At 41.6% G+C, this 25574-nt stretch overlaps 1 protein-coding gene and 1 non-coding gene across 5 annotated transcripts; both read right to left on the bottom strand.

Annotated features, from left to right (window-relative positions):
- QPCT (glutaminyl-peptide cyclotransferase) lies at positions 1-25566 on the bottom strand. Of its 4 annotated transcripts, none has more exons than XM_028117209.2 (8): positions 25299-25376; positions 21452-21640; positions 17023-17169; positions 10925-11203; positions 5539-5715; positions 3231-3330; positions 1744-1860; positions 1-308 (listed from the first exon to the last, which is right to left on the bottom strand). In XM_028117209.2, the coding sequence occupies exons 3-8, from the start codon at positions 17095-17097 to the stop codon at positions 163-165; spliced, it is 894 nt and encodes a 297-aa protein (XP_027973010.1). In that variant the 5' UTR covers positions 17098-17169; positions 21452-21640; positions 25299-25376; the 3' UTR covers positions 1-162. The 4 variants fall into 4 exon arrangements, with proteins under 4 accessions (XP_027973010.1, XP_027973011.1, XP_087882522.1 ...); XM_028117210.2 differs by lacking the exon at positions 25299-25376 and adding an exon at positions 24681-24780; XM_088026396.1 differs by lacking the exon at positions 25299-25376 and adding an exon at positions 23214-23513.
- Positions 6837-6976, bottom strand: LOC114219719 (U4 spliceosomal RNA). Its single transcript, XR_003611447.1, has one exon. It is a non-coding gene; the product is annotated as a U4 spliceosomal RNA (small nuclear RNA).
- Positions 25567-25574: the final 8 nt, after the last annotated feature.

Genomic DNA, 25574 nt, shown 5'->3' with positions numbered 1-25574 from the left:
GTAAATCTAGAATTTATTGATCACATATTCAAAGACACCTACAGAATGAATCTATAGGATGGAAATTCCACATGACATTTGTCCAGAGTGAGATTATTTTAAGTTGTGCCTTGACTTCTGAATGTGAAACTAGATACAATTACCATAAACCAAGACAGAATATTACAAATGAAGGTACTCTAACACAAAGACTTGTAAGATTTTGTTTAGATTGTTAATGGTTGTTTCATCCAAATTTTCTTCGTTGTCATCCATGGTGTGCCAGACTTCAGGGAAAGGAAATGGGATCAGATGCAAAACTGGAACACCTAATAAGAAAGAACCAAATGGTAATTAAGTGTGTGTTTCCACAAAGTAGAAAGTATCATTCTTCAAGCACAAGTCTGAGTGGGAGCTCGGTTCCATATAAAGACAGCTGATAATTTAGCATTTTCTATGTACTTCCTTGTATCTTACCCTTTTACTCCAAAGCCACTCATTCATTAACCAAATGTCTATTAATTCAGTAAATAATTATAAAGTGCCTACTACGTACCAGTCACTATTCGAGATGTTGAGATTTCATCAGTGAAAACGCAAAGCCCTACTCCTCCAGAGCTTACATTCCAGTAAAGAAAGAAACAAGTAAACAAATATAAAAGTAATTTTAGAGAATGATAAGGGTTCTAAAGAATAATAAAACAAGGTAGGGGAATAGAGAATGAGGGGCAGACAGCTGGACCAAGAAAGATGTATTTAAAGTCAGGGAAGGCCTCTTTGAGAATCTCACATTTAGTTAGAGACATGCAACAAAGGAGAAAGCAGGCTGGGCAAAGATCTGAGGATGAGCATTCCAGGCAGCAGGATTAGTAAGTGCAAAGGTCCTGAGGTAGGAGTATGCTTGGCCTGCTTGAGGAACAGTAGGAGGACAATGTAGCTGGATCAGAGCAGTAATTACAGAGAAAGGCAGGAGGAGATGTTGGCAAGGAACAGAGTCAGAAAAAGGAGGCATTTGTAGGTCATGGTAAAGACTTTGGGTCTTATTCTACATGATGGCAAGCCACCAGAGCTTTAAAACAAGAAAGAAACATAATTTTTTTAAAGATTTTATTTCTTTATTTGTCAGAGAGGGAGGAAGGGAGAGAGAGAGAGAAAGCACAGCAGGGGGAGAGGCAGGCAGAGGAAGAAGCAGGATTCCCACTGAGCAGGGAGCCCGATGCGGGACTCAATCCCAGGACTCTGGGATCATGACCTGAGCCAAAGGCAGATGCTTAATGGACTGAGCCACCCAGGCCTCCGGAAGAAACATAATTTGATTTACATTTTTAAAAGATAACTCTAGCTCCTATGTAAAGAATAGGGAAGCAACAGCAAAAGCTAGAGACCAATTGGGAGGCTACTACAAGAGCCCTTGAGTTGATTTAGACTTCCACCATTGACATCAAGGGTATTGCTTCCCTATTAATCAAAAAACACCAGAGTTACACAAAGTGTAAGACTATAATCTTAACCTATGAGTAAGAAGGCAAGGTCAGTAGAATATGAGCTTTTATGAATATTCTGGAACGGGGGTGGGGGCTTAAGGATTTGGAATGACTTTCATGAAAAAAATAGAAGTCGTGAGATGATTAGTGGATGATTTAATCTATCGAGTAATTAAATGTAATGGCTCCTCACCCTTCTAGATTGTTGCAAATACACAAAATACAATAAATATACAATAAGTAAAAAATGCATATGTGCCCGCACATACACACACATTACCTCTTCTTAAAAATGGAATATGGTCATCCTGAATCACACCTCCATAACCATAATTCTGGAAATACCACCTCTCCGAAGAGTGATCCTTGAGCAAACCTAATCTGTGGAGTTCATGTTCTGCAGATGACAATTAGACAGTAGATGATTATCAATTCTTATCTGAACAATGCTCAGAATGCAGAAGGAATTTGAAATCTCAGCATATGTGGCCATCACTTTTTAAACAATATGCAGCCGTGAGCCCAACTACACCCCTGACAGTAAGCATCTGGGCTGAACTTGGGTACATACATGGAAAGAAGAACCACACATGGGCTCTAGCTTTACACATAAGGACCTCCTTAGAGGTAGATAGTGAGTGGGACAATGGAGAGATGGAGAATGAGAAAACCACAGGAAAAAGGTTGGGGGGGGGACACAGGTTTGCCTGAGACTCAGGTAAAAGTTTCTCTTATAATATTCTAGATTTGGATATTGGCAAATTCTGAACTCATGGCAAAAGTATGAATTGAGAGGGTAGTGTTTTTCCCCGCTGCTTAGAAAAAATACAATTCTATCCCACTCCAGGAAGTTTATGTAGCTACTAAGGAATTCCTAGCCTGAAGTTTCTTGCCTCAAAAGCAGGTCTTCTGGCCTGGATTTTATCATTTATCATTAAAGATCTATCTCATTTTCATCTCCCCCTGATGCCAATTGGCTGTGTGTGTGTGTGTGTGTGTGTGTGTGTGTGTGTGTGTGTGTGTTACGAGGTAGGAAGGAGTAGTGCAAGTATGAAGGAAAGAAGTCATTTCCCTTTTCCTTCTCCAAATCCCACATCTCTCTTTTGAGCCAGAGCTATTTTGTTTCTTTGTCTGGCCTGGCTTGACCTGGTCTAGACTAGACTACTATCATTTAACTGACACAACACTGTCCCTTAAATGACTTTTGAAGGATCCTGGCTTTCTCTTGCATTCCGATCTCTTACTTCCTTAGAAAATCGAGATGGTTCTAGATTTAAAGGAAAATCATGTCTGAACAAGGTAGGAAATAGAAGTTGACAAAGACAGAGACAAAAAAAAGAAGGAAAATTAAAGAATGCCTTTTGGTATCATAAGGATCATAACAGTCATCAATAGCCAGCATGCTTTTCTGAGTGTTTTCCCTAGACATGCATTCCATACACTGCACACAGGACTCTGAGAAAATATTTTCAAACCATTGCTAGGGATATGCAAATATTAAAGGTAGCCTTGTATGTTTCCAGTTCCAAATGTAGTCTCATGCAGGGAAATAAAGTGGGCCTACTGAAAAAGATAAATAGGAACAATAAACTAATCAGTAAAGCAAGAAAAAAAACCAGCAAAGTATATTTTCAAACCATATATTTAAGTCATAGATTTTGAATTTTCTTTTTTCTTTTTTTTTTTGTTATAGATTTTAAATTTTAACATGTAGCGTTTGTCCGTAGGAAGGAACTAAGTTGACTATTTAGTGACAGTGGTGCTTACCAATTGCTTCAAGTCTATGAAACCATCTGGCAGATTTGGGAAAAAAATTGAGAAATGTTGGGTTGGGAGCTCCAATTAAATCCAATAAGACCAATAAATCCTAAGAGAGAAAAAAAAATGTTTAATCCCTGTCACCAAAACACGTTTCATATTCATCAATGGAAAAAAACAATCAGTCAAAACTAACCGCATTTTAACAATTAAGAATAATCCAGGGAGCTCTATAAGTGAACAAAAGGTTTAATAACATTGTAAGCTGATTATTTTGAAGAACTTTTTTTTTAAGATTGTATTTATTTACTTGACAGAGAGAGACACAGTGAGAGGGGGAACACAAGCAGGGGGAGTGGGAGAGGGAGAAGCAGGCTCCCTGCTCAGCAGGGACCCTGGGATCGTGACCTGAGCCGAAGGCAGATGCTTAATGACTGAGCCACCCAGGCGCCCCCTTTTTTTGAAGATTTTATTTATTTATTTGACACAGAGAGAGACACAGCGAGAGAGGGAACACAGCAGGGGGAGTGGGAGAGGGAGATATTTTGAAGAACTTTTAAAAAATCTTGCTTATGCAATGGGGACAAATGGCAAAATGTAGATTTTTGTGTCTGTAACCCCAAAAGCATATCATTAAGGATAAATTAGAAAGAGGACATTTAGATAATATTTTGTAGATCAAAAAAGAATAAATTTACTTTTAATTTCAGATGGGATTCCAAGCCTCTCTGTTCCATTCTAATTAGTCCTTATATCCATAGTCTATAAATGTTAGAGCTCCCTACAGGAAAGCACTTGGGTAGTAACTATTTATTCCTCAAAGCAGCATAAAGGAAATATTGCTTGACTACGGGCTCTGTGACCTACTGTCTCTGGATCTCCATTTTCTTTTCCATCAAACCAGAAGCTCAAACTTGCTGGTTTTTAAAGGCCCCTTCTGATAAGTCTCCATAATTACTCCAGTGTTTCTCGTTTGAGCCATAAAACATCAGCAGGCTTGAGGACTCCCTGAAGACTAACCCCCACATTAAGAACTCCTGATTTATATAAATGAGATAACATGTGGGTAGATATGTAGCACAGATCCTGACACATAGTAGATAAATACCTACAGAATCTATGATTCTAAAGACATAATACCTATTAGCTCATGAGTGATGATTAAATGTATTCATTGAGGGAAAATAAGTTTGTTTGAAATAAGACTATATTTACAAGGTTGGATAAGCTACTAAGAGTTTTTTGGGGGGGAATAAAAAAGGCCTTAACCATCATTATGGATTCATATATTTGGACTGATAAATAACTTTGTTCCTCCTCCTGATCAACCTGGTCTCTCCTCCTCTGAATGCTTTTTAGCTACGCCAAAGGACTGAATGAGGAGCCAACCATACTCCCCGGCCCCATTATGAGCTGCCAAAAAACAACAAGTTGGAGGGAATGCCGGCATGATGTGTTAGAGCCACAGAGGACACGAAATGTGGCCATCTGGACTCACAGGGTGAAGGTCAGTGATATGGCAAAGGAAAGGGATGCGTGGAGGGGGTTAGGAACAGGCTTTCAGTTCACAGGTAGGGTGAAGGCAGGAATGGATGAAGGCACAAGGTAAAATGAAATTTCAAGGGTAGCATGAGGTTCCAAGCTGGGGTTAGTGAGGATGTAAGACTGCGTGAAGGTCATACATGGGAAGAAAAACAGAGTAGCGAGAGGTGAGGGACTAGGGATGGGCCCAGAAATGCGAATTAAAATGGAACCACGTGTTGCACCCATTACTTGATAATAAGAGCAGGATTTTAAGGCAGCATCAAAAATGTTTCCATCCCTACGGCAACAAATTAGACCAAAACACATCGGACACAATGTCACATATACACTCAGAGTCATTATAACACTTTTTGAGGTCACCAAGGAAATTCTTCACTCCCATCCCCTATGCCATGTCTCACTCACACTCCAGTTCCCAAGACCTCAGCCTCCTCAGGCTTTATAGAGGCCTCAAAGAAGGGATTTGCTCTCACCATCTCTATACAGAACTAGGGAACGTGCTCCCATTGGATCGAACTGAATCTGATGTCTTCTTAATCTGATTTTTTTACATCATTTTAATTAAGCTCAGTCAAACATAACTTCTAACCCAGAATCATTCCTTTTAGTTCTGGGATTCCTCAAAAGCCCAATGCCTGCCAAGGAATGTTCTATAATAAACACTCTGCTCCAAGAATGCCGTGGCATTTTTAGGTCTTTAATTGGCGCTAGCTTTGTTTTCCTTTGAGGCAGAGCCTGCAGCTGCAGCACCATGAGAATTCCCCAGACTAACCATGCCGTGCAGTTGGTTGGTGTCTTTCGCTCCAGGTGGGTGTGGGGTTGATGCCATCTTGGGAGCTAAGTGCCGAGACCCATACAGAGAATCACGAAGAGACCAATGAAGTAAAGCCTCTTCCCCATCAAAGAAAATTAGCTGCAGTGAGAGATCTGGCTTGGAATCTGGAATATTCTGGTAAAAAAGAATAGTAAAAAGATAACAAAAACACTGTGAGGATTTAAAAAAACAGCATGGTTTCCTATTAACCTGGCAAAAAGACAGGCCACGAAGAAAAGGAAGATACCAAAGCAGGTGAAAATTGCCAAAATGGATTTTGTACCACTTCACCTCCAAAAATCATCCCATTTCCCACGGTCTTCACCCATGTAAATTTCACTTTTCCCCACTCTCTCTGAATACAGAAGTTTTATATGTTTTCTAATTCCTTAGAGAAATTTGAAACTGTGAAACTGTCATTGTGGACAAGGTGATACACACCCAGTTTCCTTCGAGAAGGGTGTGTTGCCCCTGCCACCAGGAGAGCTGTCTTCAGGTCTTCAGCAGTTAGTCCTTTTAGGGACTGCCTCAGCCATGGGCGTGTCCTATATCCAATGACTGATCTAAGCAGGTCCTACGGGCTCTATAGGACCATTCCACCTCCAGAGCTCCCCAGGGTTGGTTGAGCCTATTGTTGAACCTGAACGGTGGATTGACTTCTTCCTCTGCCTAATCCCATTTCTCTCCCCTCCTTGCGGCAGCTCTTAAACCAGGGCTACTCCCTCAGAAAGGACCTAAATGCTAAACTCCATGTCAGTGTGTGTCCCAGGGAACACAACCTGAAACAACTGCAAATCTTCCTTGTTTCCCACTTTATTTGAGTCTGTAATTTTTTCACTGAATCTAGGTTCAAGGATCTGCCTTAGGAATGCAACAGGGACTCAAAGAATAATAATTACAGCCTCTCTTTTGAAGGAGTCTACACGTCACTTGGGTCAGGAAAGATAATACAAATATGTGAACAGGACAAAGTGTGCCAAGGGTCACAGATGCAACATAAAACTTTTCTGGGAATTGGATAGAATGAGAGGTCAATCTGAAACAAATAATACATTATATGTTAAAAAAAAGAAGATAGTAGGAAGGGAAAAATGAAGGGGGGGGAATCGGAGGGGGAGATGAACCATGAGAGACGATGGACTCTGAGAAACAAACTGAGGGTTCTAGAGGGGAGAGGGGTGGGGGGACGGGTTAGCCCGGTGATGGGTATTAAGGAGGGCACGTACTGCATGGAGCACTGGGTGTTATATACAAACAATGAATCATGGAACACTGCATCAAGAACTGATGATGTAATGTATGGTGACTAAAATAAAATTTAAAAAAAGTTTTCAATTAGCAATAATCGCGCCTCAGATAAACCTCATTGGCTACGATACTGCCACTGCACAAAGCTAAATTTAAAAAAAAATGAGACGTCAAATCCTTGGGGTGTCAAGGAAGACATTATGAGTCAATATTTGAGCAGAACTTAGAAGGGCTAGTAGGATTCTGATCGATTTTATACTTTTCACTGTCACCTCTCTTTTCACATGAGTCCTTCTGGTACCCTACCCTCTACAGTCCTCCAGCCCCACTGGAATCCCTGATCTATTGAATCCTTCACCTGTTCACAGTCCTTCAATCCCATGAAGTCCTTCACTCCATATTCAGCTTAAATTCCACAATCATTCTAACCACTCGTTTGCATACATCCTCAACTCCCTGGCCTCTCTCTGCCTTCGTCAAACTCACACGGCAAAAATATAACCTTTAGACCAACTTTCTGCCTACTTTATGCCTGCATGCAGCAGACCTGCCTGGAGAAAAATATACAACCATTCGCTCTCTCCACCTCAGCACAGTACTGGGGATATGCTCCCATCAGACTGAACTGAATCTGAGATCTCCCTAATCTGTTATGGACAGCATGTCTCATCTTATCTCTCTAAGGATATTTATTTTTTTATTTTTTTTTAATCTCTAAGGATATTTAAAACAGTGTCCCTTAAGTTATCTCCTGCTCCTTGTGCTTTATTTCCTTTGAATTCATTTTTCAATTCATATTGTTTTACTCCCTTTCTTTCATGCTGGAGACTGTCCTCAAATATCTGGTCGTCCTTTGTGTTCATTCATATTAAAGAGTAAAGTACTAGGAGTGCCTGGGTGGTTCAGTTGGTTGAGCATCCAACTCTTGATTTCAGCTCAGGTCATGATCACAAGGTCGTGGGATTGAGCCCCATATTGGGCTCCGTGCTCAGCAGAGAGTCTGCTTGAGATTTTCTCCCTCTGCCCCTCTCCCCACCACTCTCTAAAAATAAATAAATAAATAAATCTTTAAAAAAATAAAGAATAATGTACTAAAACATTGATTAGAGACACGGATTGGTTGGCTTCACTGTGGGGCAATCGGGTGCCTACTTGGTATTTTCATCTACATATCCCAGTGCTCTTTGTGCAGACTTATAAATGCTGCCCCCCGCCCCAGCCTCACTTATACCTCCCTCACTTTCTCCACCAATCCCTGAGCCACTCCAGGATTCTGTCAGGGGACCACTGACTTCTCCATTTCCTCCTCACTCTGGGGAATATGACTTCTCTCTACTTGGATATGTCATTTGCCATTTCTCCATTTACCTTCTGTCTTCATATTGTGGTTCCCATTAACACAATGTTCCCTAGTTTCTTCAAAGATGGAATTTTCCTGATTTAGGGTGATTTCCTAAGATGGAAAAAAATGTCTTTATCATCTGAAAACTAAGTTATCTCTGTATGCTAATCATTGCAATTGTTTTAATACCGCTCCTTAATTAGATGACAAGAAAAGGATAATTTATTACACTCTTGAGTCTCTCCATAACTCCTGACAGCATTAAGCACAGGATGTGTTTGTCTGTACAATACATACGTATTCAGGGTTTAATAACTACTAAGTAATTAAACAGATTTTCTCATCGACAAAAGGTATAAGGTACATACTTCAATGGAGACATGCTAAGTTTCCAGTCGTTTAAAGGGCCTTGACTGGTTCCAAAGTTCTAACTCCAAACCAAAGAGCATAATAATGAAATGCCAGAGCAGAATAAATTGCCTGGGACCAGAGATTCCACTCATGCCTAGGGAAGAAGCAAAAGCAGGTAGTTTTCACACTTTGTAGGCTTAAATGTTCAGGTGCCTCACTGAAATTTCAACAGCTGAGTGACTCTAGTGTTCAGTGCAATGGTTTACTTTCTGTTCCAATCATTAAGACAAGAGCAGACTATGTGGACAATGATCCTGAGTCCCAAGAGGCACCCTGCTCTTTTTGTTTTGTTCGGGATTAGCAGGACAATAACAGTGGCCCTCGATTTCTGGTAACAACAGTCTTGGAGCTGGGAAAATCTGTGTAGCCTGATTTATGAAGGTCTTTCAGTCCTTCATGGTACTATGATAAATGTCTAGTTGCCAAGGTCAACAAGTAGGTGAATTATCTGTGGTCTTTCCCCATCCGAGGCTAATGCCACAATAATAAGTTATAAAAACCCACCCCCCCAAAAAAAACCCACCCCAAACTGAGGGGCTTAAAGCAACACTCATGTGTCCTCCTGAGTCTGTAGATCAGCTGGGGGACAACTGATCTAGACTGGGTTTGGTGGGAGGAGCTCTGCCTCACCATGCCATCATTAAGGTTGGCTCTGCTCCACATGTCTTATCCTCCCCAGTGGATCAGCGGGCCAACCAGGGCATGCCCTTATGGCAAAGATACGAGAAATCAAGCCCCATTCCACAAGCTCGTCTCCAGTCTCTGTTTTTGTCACATCTACTAGCATCCCATTGGCCAAGACAATCAAACAACCAAGTCCAGAGTCAAGGAATGAGAACCTAGAACCTGCTACACTGGGAAGGCAAAAGATGGGAATGTCTAACTGTAATCTTACCACTGGAGGGCTGCACAGAGTTGGAGCCATAAGCTAGTCTATTCTCCTGTCCTCTCCCACGTCACATTCCACTACCACCTACCTAATCCATGACAGCTGAAGAACTTAAAACAACTCCTTAATACACGTTTAGTTAAAATACGACTGGAAAAATGAATCTGATACTCTTCACATTTCAATTAAAACTAGTCCTTTTTTTTATTTGTCCACATCACTGCTACTTCTATGAGAAAAGGTAATTAAGAGAATGCATGTGTATTTTTTAAAATGGGGGTGTCCAACCAACAACTCATTCAGCCCTTTCTGTTTCTAGTCACTAAAAGCAGGTATGAACTACATGGAAAAAGGCAAAGGAACTCACCCAGAGAAAACACACCCACTACACAGACTATGCCTTTCACTTAAAGTCCTTACCCTAGAATGCAAACATGAAAAATTAGACCTTTATAATCAGCTTCTGAACTCTCTCACCCAATTGCTGGGGAAAGGTATTAGTTGAAAGCAGAGCAGAGAATGAGACAAAGACATTACAGAAGGTTCAAGAAACAAAACAAAACAAAAAAATGGTGAAAAGGATGCGGAGAGGTTACAAACAATTCTTGCTTTCTTCAAGTTCAGCATATCCAGCAAAAATAGATCCAATATCTCTACTACTTCCATTACAAGATAAACCTTTTACTTCTTTACCCCCATTGTAGCAAAGGCTGGCCCCTTCATAAAGCTCTGAGGGGGAAAAAAAGGTATTTGTTGCCTGCGAACCAAGATTTTTGGTTTTGCTTTGTTGTGTTTACTTGGTTATGGGTGATATCTGAACAAAATGTCTTCATCTAGCTTAGCACTTTTTTCCAATATACCCTTAAGAACAGGGACTGAAATAACATCTGAGAGTCCCAGAAGTATTTTGAACTGAGAACATAACAAAAGCTCTACTATGCTACATAAAATTGAGCCGAGATTCACAGATAATAACAATAATGCATTTCTGCTGCATGCTTTTCATCTTGATATGTCTGAATTACCCACTCTTAGCACCACTTTACAGCGGCCCCCTCCCCCCAACTCAAGAGCCACATCTCTCAGATTAGAAGGTTGTGATGTTTCGTGGCTACAGAAACAAGAGGAAAAAAACATACTTCTCATACATACGCCTGTACCAAACGTCCACCTGCTTCATTTTTGGCAAAGAAATGCAGTATTTCATTTAATATGTATGCCAAATTAAGCAATCAAGTGCCAGTGAATAAATTCACTTTCGCGTATCATAGTGTAATCTTCCAATTAATATTCATTCAACCTCACATCATTTTGCAACAAATTAGCACAAAGTGTCCTGAAAGTCTACATTTCTAAATGGCCTTCTTACTACCCCCCCACCACGGATTCTAGAATTCACTCTGAGTTCTTCTAATGTGTTTTATCCCAAGAATCTACGAGGAGGAAACAAATACCTCCAAGGAAAGGAGTTGCTTGTCTAAGGCACGGGCAAGTTCCAACATCATTGCGCATGGCACGGCTGAATCAGTGGCTCCCACAAACACCTGGTTGTCCCAAGGGTGAAAATACTTGGAGTCGTAGTGACAGGCGAGGACCAGGTGTCGCTTAGCACTGGGATTGAGGGTGCTGATGATATTTGAGAAAGACCGGTACCCATAGGGTGTCTGGCTCAAGAAGGTGTCTACTTCCAAGACCCAGTCAGCTTGAAGTCTCTGAATTCTCTGCATGATGTGCTGATCAAAAGAAAAACCAAAATTTCAGATCTGGACAGTTTCCACTGGTTAACTATATAAATATATATATTTTTTAATTTTGTGTGATGCCTTTCAAGTTAAAAGCGCAACACATGGTTACAGAATTAATAGCAAGGATGATTAAAGGAAAAGCTATCCCTCTCCCTCTCCCCTAACTGTCGCCCTGCAAAGCAATCCTAATCAATTGTTAGTCTTAACCAATGTTAATAGTCTGATGTGTATCTTTCTCTTTTTTTAAGATTTTATTTGTTTATTTGAGAGAGAGAGAAAGAGAGTGAGGAGGGGCAGAGGGAGAGGGAGAAGCAGGCTCCCTACTGAGCAAGAAGCCTGACATTGGGGCTCAATCCTAGAATCCTGAGACCATGAGACCATGACCTGAGCTGAAGGCAGACGCTTAACCAACTGAGCCACCCAGGCGCCCCATTAGTCTAATGTATATCTTTCCACACTATTCTTATTGTTTATATGAACATATACTAGCACACAAACATGTAATTGGTGAAGGGGTACATGCTTTTATAGGAATAGAACCTACATTACACATTATTCTGCCCCTTGCTGTTCTCATTTAACAATAAAGCAGGGTCATTTCTACGTGTCAGTAGAATTCAGTACGTATTAAAGTCCACTTGCAATATTTCTAGGAGGATGAGAAGACATTTTGAGAAGTCAGATATGCTAAGATCCTATAGGTCTCAACTCCTACCCTCAGCTCTCTGAGGGCAAGAACAGCAAATGGTAGCTGATAGGTTGCAGATGGAAAAGAAACACTGCTTCTGAGTCTGGCAGTGTCTTCCTGAAGAGTCTAGAATGCATGGTGTGAGGAGCTACGGTGAGCTAACTGCTGTTCCCTCGCCCTTTCCCACCTCCATTTTCCCTTCACCTCATTTTTCTCAGTAGGTTTCATTTATTTTATTTTATGTTGAAATATTGCATACGTCTTTGTAAGTTTGCCTGAAAGGACTGGTGGAAAACATCAAATGAAAAACTAACCATCGCCAGAACTGGCAATTTGTTCCACAATTAACATCCAGTAGGGATGGACTTTGAAGTGATAAACAAATAACTCATAATAACTGGAAAAGAATGGAAGGGTTTTGTCTTTTTTGTTTGTTTGTTTTTTGGGGGCTCCCCCCTACCAAGGAATTATAAGATTTTCCAGCATAGCCAACTCTTGTGTGGCCTGTCATAACTAATGTGACATGACACAAAGGCAAAGGCTTTGGAAAAACTGTGGCAGGAAGCTTCCAGGAAACTAACTAAACCAGAGAGAGGACAGTGATTCTCCACTAAACCCCGCAAAAGCCAAATAAACAAACAGTCTCCTGATTCTCACTCCCTGCTTTCTTTAGTGTGGTGGACTTTGGCCACAATAGTATGTGTATGCAGTCCCTTACCTTTTTGATTTCAAGTTTACAAGTTCTTTTTTTAAGTAATAAAAAGGAAATGTTTCTAACCTTTTTGAAATCGTCGTTCACATCTCATTTGCTTTGTTTTCATCCACAATTCTTAATACTGGGCTTTGCTCACAGTAAGCTATCACTAAATATGGGCTGATTATAACTAATAAATTAGTCTCAGGGGGAATACATAAAATTAGATACCAAACATTGGTAGTTTGAATAGAGAGAAATCACTGTGCACCTCAGATAAGCTTTCCACAGAATATGAAAATAGTTATTCCTAGAATTCAAGGAAAAGAAATTTTTTTCCATAAAAAGGGTCATCTTAAAAAAAAAAAAAAAGGCATATACTCCAGAACATCTGGTATCCAGATGATGAACTACTCCAAAACCAATAGCAGCCTGTATGCTTACAAAAATGAATTGAGATTTAAAAAAATATATATCTGTTAGCTTTGTTCAGCTAAGGTCTCACACACAAACTCATTTCTCAACTCCTAAACAGGTTGTGGACATAATTTCTGATACCTTATGTTGACACTAAAATCCACAAAAGCATCAGCAAATGCCCCCAGAAGGGTTCTCCCTGAAGCAAACTTTTTTTATGCAGTATAAATATTTAATTATCTTAGCAACGAATTTCTTTATAAACAATCGAATTGGCTCCATACCCTAATTAGGTCACCAATATCCCTTGCTGTGCTTTTGGCTTTCAGCCTTAGTCTGCAAGTTCCCACTACAATTCTCTAGAGTAGGCTCCCAAAATTACTGTTCTGCTCACTAGAATGCCCTAAGCAGGGAGTGCTTCCTGAAGCCAGGTAGAAAGAACTCAAGCCCACCAGGAGTGCAAAATGCAGTTTAGGATATAGATTGTATTTTGGATTATTACTGATTTATTTTTTGGAGTGGAGAAGGGAGAAAAAGAAAGATGAAGAGAGATAGAGATGGATAGATAGAGACAGAGAGAGATGCAGACAGAGATAGACAAACATTGCATAGAGCCAAAAAGGATAAAGGTAGAGACAAGGAGAGAGACAGAGAGTGAGAGAGGAAAAGAGAGAAAGATAGACATAAATATGACATTCTACTTCCAGCATGGGGGGCAGGCCTGGGCATTTTAGGTTAACATTAGTGAATGATCCTGGGTCTAATTTAATTTCATTTAAATTCTCATTTCCAGGTTCCAAGAAACAATGATAGTAGTAGACCAGGTTTGTTTGTTTGGAGGAAGCAGATTCTACAGTATTTGCACAAAGTCTACAAACAGATCATTGTCAGGACGCTGAATTCTGCCACTGGGGACTTCAGGGTACCTATTCCTTCTTGGATGGTACACATACAAGTCTCTCCAGCTCCACGATGAACACTCTCTGCCCAAGACCCTTAACCCAGGGATATCCACACTTTCAGCTAAAGAAGCCCAGCTTCAGCTTCTCAGATGTACTGTTCATCTATAGGGGGTTTTAGCCCTGAGGTTTCTAGCTTGCCTCTGGTAGGCAAAGTTTCTGGCTTGCTCCTTAGTGAGATTTTATCATCCTGATTTTTAAACCATTTTTTATTCCTAGCTCAGAGAGAAGTCACTGAAATACCCCAAAATTTCACTCAAACTATTTATTTTACAAATAAAATCTCTCCTAAAAACATACATTCTAAAAATCCAATAGGTATCTTTAGGCTTATTGATCAGGGCAATAAAAATGGAGACTATGGAGGGTGCCTGGGTGGCTCAGTTGGTTAAGTATCTGACTCTTGATTTTGGCTCAGGTCATGATCTCAGGGTTGTGAGATCGAGCCCTCGCATTGCGCTCTGCACTCAGCATGGAGTCTACTTGGGATTCTCTCTTTTTCCTCACAATTTGCACCCCCCTTAAAAAAATGAAGACTATGGGACATTGTTCCCATATTATTCTTTGAAAAAGAATCTATAGCAAAGCATATCTTTATTGATAACTGCAAAGGTCAACACAATAATCAACTTTATACCAAGCCCACGTATCTTTAGATTTGAGAGTCTTCTCTAGTTATAACCCCGAAACTCTATAAATGATAAAACATCTAATCAGGTGCTCAACAAGGTCTCAGGAAAAAAAGTAGATTTTCCACCATTCGTGTTTGAACTTAGTTCTGAGTGACAGGTACTGATCCTGGTCAAATGGAGTCCATTAGCATAACTCCCTCATCATAACCTAAATGTCATGTACCTCATCTTCTAAAGCGGAAACATTTTATCTTCCACAGCTTAGGGGACAGCTCTCTAAATATTCATGGTGATTTTCTTCTTGAAAAATTACAAAATTGAATCTCTAAGTGACATTTCTATCATAACCATCCTGTTCAGATTACTGCCACGTGAGCTAGAAAATGCATAAGCAGCCCAGCAAACAGGTCCCAGCACATTCCAAAATACTGTCAATAAACTTCTCATTTGCCTCCACCCCATACGGCATGGAAAGTGTCATGGGTTCAGTCAATTTAATGTATTTTTTAATCACAACAGTGTCTATGTGTATTATTTATGCTATATATTCTGTTGAAAGCTAAATACAGATCCAAATAGCGATATTTGTTGAGTTTATGGATTTCTAAAGCCTGCAGGCAAGGACCCTCAGGTCTGAAGTATTCATAAATGTTTCTGGGTATATAGAGCCTTCTGATCAAATGGTATGGGGAAATGAAAAAAGTTGAATTGAATGAGTGAATCTACAGACCTAATTTTTTTTTTTTCTAGTGAGGAACTGACGATTTTGGAAAGTCCCCATAAGCATCCTGAGCTTCCTTTAAGAAATGCTCAGGAAAAAAAAAAGAAAGAAAAGAAAAGAAAATGCTCGGGAGCTAAGGCCCAGGGAATATCACTGAAATGAATGGTATGTGTCTCACTCTCCACCTCAGGCAAGAGAAGATCCAAAGCTGGAGACTGTGAACACATACTCCAGAGTTGGTTCCTCCTAGCCACTGCTCTTTAGAGATAGTGAAGTCAAGCAGACTTGGATCCAAATTCTGGTCTCATCACTACTATGTGTATAAGTCCGAAAAAGTTAACTCATGTAACTCATGTGCCTTTTCGATCTGTAGCACTATGATAATAATAGTACCCACATGAGAGCACTGTTGTCAGGACCGAATGAGAAAATCCATGCAAAGAACTCCATAAAGTGCTTGACAAAAAAAAACAGTTCTCCATGAAAGTCAGCCATCATCATTATTATTCCTCACTCTGCCTAAAGGTTAGAAAGAACTAAGGTGCTCTTTGGGTCTCCACTGTCTAATTTCTTAGGAGAAACAGGAGCCTAATGGAGCAACAACAATGACTATCTGGGCTAGACAAGAAAGGCAGGAGCCATACACTGGGCACAAAGGATGAGCCCAACAGCTGTGTTGCTGGGCCTTGCAGGTGTCACTCTAGCACAGAAGTGGGGTGCCAAGGTCTTTTGGCCTGGAGAATTAGGCAGGTGGAGTACTCTCAGAGGAGGATTTGAGGGGCCGGTCACTCCCCATTTTTCTCGAGCTGCCCCTTGAAATGGGGCTATTTTGAAAAAAAAAAAACAGTCATTCAGAGGTAGGATATCAGATCACTTTGGACTGGCACCAAGGAGGCAGAGACATTCAAGGTCTAGCCCAGCTATAGTTTAATTTACTCTCTACAGCAGCGTCTTTCAAACTGCAATGGTAAAATCAGTGGATCTTGAAATCAGTTCACTGGGTCATGACCAGCATTAAAAAACAAAACAAAACAGCTAGTAAAGTAGAATTAACAATATCAGAGTAAATCCCAGGTAACACAGGTAAGAAGAGTGCGGATTTTTTTCATGAGACTTTTGTGTCATTTAAATCTATTTTTATTTTGTGTGTATAAAATGTAATTTTTTTAAAAATTTTTACTATTTTTTTTTTTTAACAAGGGTTAGAGCCGGAAGTTTCAGAAGCACCACACTGGTGCAAGTAGCTTATCACTGATCTCAACTTTCCCCCCAGGGAGAATACAATTTCCCACGAGGAATGAAGGCCCTGATAGGACAGTAACTCACCCTTGGCCCAGAATTTTCAGGCAAGAACCTCCTAGGGCTGTTTGGGGGGGTTAGGGTCCAAGAAAACATGGTTGGGTGCCTAGGGGTGTGTTATAGAAATGACCAGGAGTTGAATACTTAGTACGTTATCTCCTACTGTACCCCAACAGAGATTGCACACATGAATTGATTTAGATTAACATGTAGCACTCAGCTCAGAACAGGCATTCACTCTCAGTTGTTTGATTGTCTGAGTGGCTTATTTTGGTGAATAATAAGATGAGATGACAGATCTGAATATCAGACAACTCAGAACTTGGGACATGTGTCATATCTCTCATGTGAAAGCAAAGTGTTCAACAACCTTCAGGTGTGTGGGCTGCATCCTTACCTGGCGAGCAGCATAGCTTCCAGGGGATCCGGGATAGCGCTCTATCAGCAATGGTTGTAAGTCGTTTTCCCACATTTCAGAAATATTGGTGCCTTCTGCAACTTGTCGAAGAGATGATGAGTTCAAAATGGCTGGTTGGTGATAATACTGAGGATTGAATAACATCATTTAACTGGCTATCACTTCATAAAATAGTCAAGATTTAACCCTGAGACATTTGCAATAGAGAACTATTTCCTTTGAACCTCAGACTGAAAAGAGAGCTCTTATGTCATAAAGCAAATTAAACTACTCAACTCTAAAACTGGCCCCTCAGATCTAGAAAGTTACACTGTTTTGGCAGCTTATTTTATTTTATTTTTTTATTTTTTATTTTTTTTTAAAGATTTTATGTATTTATTTGACAGAGAGAGAGAAAGAGAGCACAAGCAGGCAGAACAGCAGGGAGAGGGAGAGGAAAAAGCATGCTCTCCGCTGAGCAGGGAGCCTGACGTGGGGCCCAGGACCCTGGGATCATGACCTGAACCGAAGGCAGCCGCTTAACCTCCTGAGCCACCCTTGGCAGCTTATTTTAAAAACAAAATGAACGTAATGCGTTGAACCTGAGAATTAGTATTTGGCACTTCCTGTGTAACTTTTAATCATTTTAGTACAAGTGCTTTGTAAAACTAAGATTTAAAATATCAATTATTGATCTCCTATTCTTAAGAAAACCCAACATTTACAAAACTGCAGCCAACAGAACAATTATACTTTGTTAGCACAATGACTTTATAAAAGGCAATGTGGCATTATAGAAGAAGCACTGTCTTGGAGTGTCTGGCTGTCGTTTATAGGTTGTATGACTTTGGGTAGGTCCCTTAACTTCTCATTCCCCTGAAAAAAACTAATAAAGGAATTTGAGCTACATCTTCACTGTCCAATATGGTTGCCACTAGCCACATATGACCACTAAGCTCTTGAAATGTAGCTAGTTGAATTGAGAGGGGCTCTAAGTGTAATATTCACATTAGATTTCAAAGACTTTGAATAATTAAAAAAAAAGAAAAAAATCCCATTAATAAGTCTTATGGTGATTACATATTGAAATTTCATATATTGAGTTACATAAAACACATTAAAATTAATTTCACCTATTGCTTTTTACTTTTTTAATGCAGCTACTAGAGAACCTAAAATTACATACGTGCTTCTCATCATATAATTTTATTGGACAGCTCTAAACTAGATGATCGTTGAAATTCCTTGCAGCCAGAGTTTGATGAGTCCATAACCCACTAGATAGTACACTTTTTATCTTCAGTTAAAATTATTTTAAAATTCTATTAACACTCACACTCTTAGAAACATTTACCTATTAGCTGAGTTAACCTTAACTTAAAGACCAAAATAAACATAAAAATCAAATTTGTATTTTGGATATGACTTTATACATGCTGTATTTTCTGGTGATTAATCATTCATTCATTGCATGTTTATCAGACACTCAGTGTTGGAAGGTGTTACTCTTCCCACAGGGAAGTGCATGATGATCAGCTGATTTCTTCCCTAAGGGGAATGATGAAGGTAATGAAAGGATAGTAAGTTCTTTGGAATGCGAAACAGAAGCTGGAGGAGCCCTGTCTACTTCCCAGCTCTTCCCAGCTCCCATGTTGGTGCTGTATGTATCTCAGTAATCACATAGGTATTTTCACTCCATGTAGCTAGTGAGAAACTGTGGAATTAAAGAATGCTAACGGCCCAATGCCTTACACTCATCTACCTTTTGCTATGTCTCAACGTTACCCTCTGGGGTGATCATGCAAAGAGCATGGGCTGTGGGTACAGACACACACTCTCAACTCAGCCCCCCACCACTCACTAGCTGTAACGCTGGGAGGTTACTTAACCTCTTTAAGGCTCAATTTCCTCATCTGTAAAATGGAGGCAATATCACCTACTTCCTAGAGTAATTATAATTAAGTGAGCTAATAGATGTAAGCAGTCATAGTAAACATTCAACAAGTTGTCATTCTGTTACCTTCTATCAAACACAAAAGAAGTATAGAATTTGGAGCTGAAAAGACAACTTAGAGATGATCTAGTCCAACCTCCTGGATTTATGTCAGTGGAAACTGAGGTTCATAGAGACCAGATGATTTTCCCAAGGTGGTAGGAGAGCTCCAGGTAAGTCAATGAAAATATCTGGATTCTGTGGATTCCCAGTCCCGTGCCCTTCTGCTCTGCCTCCCTGCCTCTCTGCCTCATTACCCTGGATGGTAATCCCAAATGTGAATGCTGTGCTGAACCTTTTAAGGTTTGTCTTTGTTTACTCATAATATATTTTTAAATATATTTCCTGCATAAATTTGTCACGGCAGCCTTTAAATTCCTTGCTACATTCAGGATCTCAGTCCTTAAGTTAGCTCTCAAACAGCACTTTGAGAAGAAAGCTGACTCTAACAGACAAAACAACAGAAATGTGAAAGGACGAAGAAGGAACTGGAGGCAAGAAGTGGGATGACATCTATGGTTAATTACTACTTAAGCAGGCCGACAGGAGCCCGTCTGGTCTTTCCTGCTGCCTCGCCGCCCCCAGGCAGGGCCACTTGCCCCAGTGCACCCTGCTTCAGTCGCCCTGGCCTCCCTCCCAGTCCCAAAGCAGTGGGAGACTCTGCCCTGTCACAGCATTTGCGCCTGCGGTGACTTCCAGCTTGCAGGCTTTTTCCTCCCTCTTCACCTGACTCTCCTGCTTACTCAGGTTATGACTTGGAGACCACTTTCTGGTGTGTTGACTTGTTTAACATCTGATTTCGAGGGCAAGGACTGTCTTTATATCCTAGCCCCTCCTGCAGCCACGTGGCACCCCGGGGCGTACTGAGTACTCAGTCAATATTGGGTGTGGTCATCAAATAAGGAATTGACAGATGAAAGGTCTCTCTGAAATTGTCTTCACTAAGTCTGTGTCTACACATAATAATAAAGGAAAATGAGCATTAAAAATATCAAATCAGGGCGCCTGGGTGGCTCAGATGGTTAAGCGTCTGCCTTCGGCTCAGGTCATGATCCCGGGGTCCTGGGATCGAGTCCCGCATCAGGCTCCCTGCTCCTTGGGAGCCTGCTTCTCCCTCTGCTTCTCTCTCTCTCTCTGTCTCTCATGAATAAATAAAATCTTTAAAAAAAATAAATAAATAAAAAAAAATAAAAATATCAAATCAGTTAAATGTCCAAGCAATTATAAAGACAGGAGAAACGAGAAGCTACCTGCTGCAAAGGGCTAGAAAGGGCTGTGATTCAATTTTGGTGTCTTTGCTCTCTTTTAATGTCTCTGTGACAACCGAGACCTGTTGTGTCAGGAAGGCTGTCTGACCAGTGACTCCTTTTCTGTTTAGTGTCCATTACTCCATCCCAGAGCCTCCCTGGGTCCTGTGAACCAGGTCCTTCACTGCATGTCCACGGTGGGAGGAAATCAAGCTCATGTTTAAACAGGCAATTTATGGCAATGTATGAAAGAGTTCTTAAGAGATTTAAGAAAGAACAGGAACAAGACAAATAACCCTCCAGCACTGCCAGCCGTAACAGATACAGTAGATGAAATATAGTTGAGAAATAGCACCAAAAACTGCTTGGTGGAAGAATGAAGGGTAAGTGCAGCAGACAGGCCCATTGACTGATGCTTCTCAATACCCAGAGTTACATGTGTTACTCCTCAATCTCCTGGGCTCAACCATTTAATCAACTTGATTCAGTAAAGAGCCCCCTTCTCCCTGCCCTCCTGGAAGGAAAGATGCTCCCGTAAAACCATACAAATAAAAGCTTCCCAGTCAGTGAAGGACAGAGAAGGGGAAACTACCACACTCCGTTAATTATTTAAGCCTTCCTAGTCATTAAAGCCTTGTACAGAAAAGCACTGGACTCTTCCAACCAAAATGGTGCCCAATCAGCTTTCATGGAGCCTCACTCTCATAACCCAGGAAATATAAAAATCTATGTGGAGAGAAGAGGAAAGAGTGAGAGGAGAAACCTGGAAAGAAAGTGTGGGCTGGACATGAGGAAAGTCAATGAGGCAAAAACAGTGTTGAGCCCAGTGTTAAATGCAAACCCCAAGTTAGTCTAGGCTTATTTCACTTAAAAGGCACATAGACAAGTTTCTTTGGTATAGGCATTCTCAGAGGAATGAGTCTCTATTACAGCCCCTGCCTTGTCTGTTCAGCCAGGCAGAAAGGACAATAAGTCTGCTTTGGGTGACAAGACTCTCTTAGCTAGAGAAGTGTGAACCAGATATCCTGAAACATCTCCTCTAGACTAATCAGACGGTGCCAGGCCAAAGAGGGTTTTAATTACATAATTTGTAGAGTTGGCCCCACTTGCAAGGGGATTTGAGGTCCCATGCCATTGACTTAAAGGGAGATCATTATAGAAGCCCAGCAATTTCAATTCCAGTTCTCACCCCATTTGAGTGTCTCCTAGACAGCACTCAGATTCACTCCTGTGTCTACCGGTAGGTTCAACCCAGCCAGCATTTACAGAAATCCCTTCCGTGTGTCCGATGCCTCTGACACGACAAATGCAGTTGTGGAAAAGTTGAGAACTGAATAAGATAAAGTTCTGTCTTCTTTCAACACAAGGAGTCCTCTACCTAAAAGAAAAGCAGTGTAGGCTTTGAACTGACAATTCAGAGTCAAATCCCAGGTCCCTGACTTACTGGCTGTGACTAGGAAAGGCTTAATGATCTGTAAGGACGTCATAGTACTTACTCGCCAGGTGGTAGAAGCTCAAAAATGGCACATTTTGTCTTTCTCCCCCCACCAATGCCCTGCCTACCACTGACCTCCTCATGCCTGCCTTGGAGTCTCCATTGCTGTTTCCCTAAGAATCAAGGTGGGTAAAACGGTGAATGGTTAAGGACTTTTAAAACCATGGAAGAGGGGAACCCTAAAAACTTTCAGAATATGTGTAACTCCAGAAGCAGAACAATGGGAAGTGCTGAAGACAGCAGTAACAGCGTGCAGAGATGATCCCAGAGAGAGACCCCTAGGGGAGGCCAAACCTCCCATATATGGTTCCTCTGTTCAAAAAATCTGCCCCTCCACATCCAATATGACTTGAAATGTTCACCTTTGTTACAATAAAGGAAAATCCTACCAATTAAAATACATTGGTTCCCAACTTTATGAAAGAGCAAGTTTGGAAACAACCTAAATATCCAACAACAAGAGGATAAATTATAGAATATGGATGATTTTGCAATCATCAAGTGATGATTTCAGTGAATTTTACTGGCTCAAGGAGATACTCATACTTTTAAGTGACTTAATAAAATATAAAACCATATATGCAGCATAATCTCTAGTATGAAAGAACTATTCATGTGTGTTATTTTAAAAAATAAACAATTAGTCTTTATTGAGCATTTACTATAGGGCAGCATGGTGCTAAGTGCTTTACATGGATAGCTCTATTCTCATAAAAACCTACAAGATTGGTATAATTGTTATCCATTTCTATAAATAAAAATACACATCATATATACACGTGTATGTGTGTGCATATGAATATGATATATATATATGTATAGAAAGAAAGGAGAGAGAGAGAGAAAGAGAGAGGAACTAGGAATAAAAATACCAAAATGGTTAACAGCAATTATCTCTGAATGCGGGACTATGGTTGACAATAGTTTTCTTTTACTTTTCTGTATTTTCCTAATTTTCTAAAATAAGCATGCTAACTTTATAATTGGGAGACTTCCATAGAAGCCATACTTTTTAACTAATAGCTTCCTTTAAAAAAATAATGCAAACTTCCTAACAGTCATCTTCCTATCAGTCTCTCACACCTAAGAGAGGGCCGATGTAATGAGATTCTTTTTAATAGCCAGTTGACAAGGTTGTACCAAAGGAATGGATCTGTACCAAAGAAACAGGGTTGAAGATCAAAGTTGGGACAGGATTCCAGAGAAGTAGTTTGGGAATATGGTCAACCCCCAGAATAACAACCTTCAAGCTCCAAGAGGGAGATCAGGAAAGGGGAGAAATAGGAGAGAAGTTTCCAGAAACAAACTATCTATTTTGAAATTCTATTTAGGGTCCACTATAACCCAGAAAAAGAGAAATATGCTCTTGCTCTGGCCCCCCCAACCCTCCCACCAGTCCCACCCTCCTTCACTAACTGAACACTGTTTCCTACACCACCAGCCAGGACTCATTTACCTTGGAGAAGAGAGTGGAGGAAGACAGAGGAAAGCTCTTCAGTTCACCGGTGTAGGAGTGGTCAGGGGTAAATTGGGGATGAATCTCCCCTCCCCCCAGGGGCACTGTGAGGTTGATTGTATATAAGAGTCCTGGTGCTCAGATGCCAATGCCTCTAAATATACACCTGTAGGCCACCCTGAGAATCTAACCATTTACATTACTGCTTCTATGGGAAAATGTCTGCAGATTTCAAATAGCCAAATCACAGTCCTCGGAACTCAACCATCAAGTAGTTTTTACGTTCTAGATGCCACTGAAAGAGACACATTTTTGGTTCAAAATAAAGAAAACAGATTCAGAATCAATGTTTTCTTTACTAAACCTCAGCTTTTGGCAGACCAGTGTACCTCAATGACTAATATAATTAAATGCCGAATATAGCAGGAAGGCATGTATTTTAGTATGGACCAATTCATTTCCCAGGCTGCAAACTGTACCAGCCACCTGCAGGTCTACAGAATACGGGAGGAGGGGACCAGAAATTGGGAATTGTCATGGCTGATTTTGCCATTCGCTTCATTTGCTTATGGCATTTGAAAGCATCCAGTTTTCTAGTAGAACAGTGACTAGAAGCTTCTTAAAATAAATATAAAAGGGATTCATGCTTTAAAAGACTTTTCTCCAAAGTTAAGTTCTCATTAGTTCAAAACGTGTCCAGAATCCAACACCTTCTCCCACCTACAAATGCATCTTGCCTACAAATGATTCCTAAAGAACAGCTCATTCAAACAGTTCCCATCTTACTTATTCACCCATTTAGATGAATCAGAAAGACACATTTGGTGTGGCTCCATATTCTGGTTATTAATGCCCCCTTCCCAATTTCTGACCAGGAAGGTACTAAGGGTGAAGTGGAGAAGAAAAGGACTTAAGTATGGGACTCAATGTCCCTTAAAGGATGTTACTCCTACTGAACGCCCATGGAAAGTTTTTCTTCTAATGCAGTTATTCTTGAGTTGCCTTCCCACATCCTCTCCAGGGTCCCTGTGGCTGGTAGTCTCCACCTGTAAGCAGGGGCACGTTGTAGCGTCTAAACGGTGAAGCAAAGGAAACAACACAGAGAACCGAAGTGGGCCATTCACATACACATGCGGGTGGTTGCGTGCGAGTCTGCATGTGACCCGGACAGGGCCGGTACATTCACCAGTGTGCCCTGTTTTCCCACCGTGTGAGGAAATACAAGCATACCGTAAGCATTTAAAAGATCTGTTCCACAACACTGTCAAAGTTCACAACCCTTTACTGCTTTTCTTAGTATTTTTAAAAGCATACCATTTTACTCCAATACCATTAACGTATGCATAATTCCCTAGCAATGTCCTGAATTCAAAACTGTTACACAAGAAAAAGGAAATAACTTTGAACCTATTTACTTCACAGAGAGGAAACCTGCAACCTAAGTTCTTTATATGAATTTCCACTTACAGCTAGATCCATCGCTCTGACAACTGCATTTATTCTCTTTTAAGAAAAAAATATTTTAAAGTGAAGCTGGTCTCCAGTTAGAGCAGCTGCGCTTAAAAACCTAAAGCAAACCGTAACACACATCCGTCCCGAGACTGCATGGAAACTCCAACGTCTCAAGGGCGTCCGCGGATGCAGCGGTGGGGGAGCGCTGGGCACACACACACACACACCCCGCGCGCCCGGCACCCCCGCGGCCGCCAAGCGCCGCGACCGCTGGCCTCTGGGGTCCCGAGTGGGCGGCGGCGCCGCGAAGCGCCCCCACCTCCGCGCTCGGGCGCCGCCGGCTAGACACACTTCCTGTGCCTATCGCTACCCGCATCAGACCGCAGCCGAGGGGAGGCTGGTGACATCACTCTGCTCCCGTGGCGTCTCCAAAGCAGCCCCCGGGCCAGTGAGGCACCCCGACGAGGAGGCAGAGCCCGGATTCCTCCGGGTGCCCTTTGCCGGCACCGCTGCCTGGGCCGGCGAGCGCGGCTCTGCCCGCCTCCCACCCTGCCAAGGTGGGATCTCCCGACCCCGGGTGCCCGCACGCCGCACCAGCAGCGCAGGTAGAGTCACGCAGCGGCAGCCGCTCACCTTCTCCTGGATCCAGTCCGCCGAGCCTCGGTGTCTGACCCCCCGGGCCGCCAGGGGCAGGGCGGCCACCAGCAGCAGCAGGTGGAGGGTGTCCATGACGCGCCGGTCCCCGTCGCCTGCCATCTCCGAGGCTGTCTGCGCGCCGGCTCCCCTGGCCGCCGGCGGTCACGAGCCCGGGAACGCGCGTCCTTCGCCGTCCCCCTTCTCCACCCTTGGGTCGGCTGCGCCCGCCTCCCCATCGCCTCCGGGTCCCCAGTGCGCTGCGCAGGCCGAGGA

The sequence above is a fragment of the Eumetopias jubatus genome, unplaced genomic scaffold, assembly GCF_037043125.1.
Source record: "Eumetopias jubatus isolate StellerSeaLion01/CBP00866 unplaced genomic scaffold, mEumJub1_p1.0 scaffold_9, whole genome shotgun sequence".
Taxonomy (NCBI): Eukaryota; Metazoa; Chordata; class Mammalia; order Carnivora; family Otariidae; genus Eumetopias; species Eumetopias jubatus.
The sequence above is the reverse complement of the archived record's forward strand: the minus strand, read 5'-3'. Positions and strand labels throughout refer to the sequence as shown.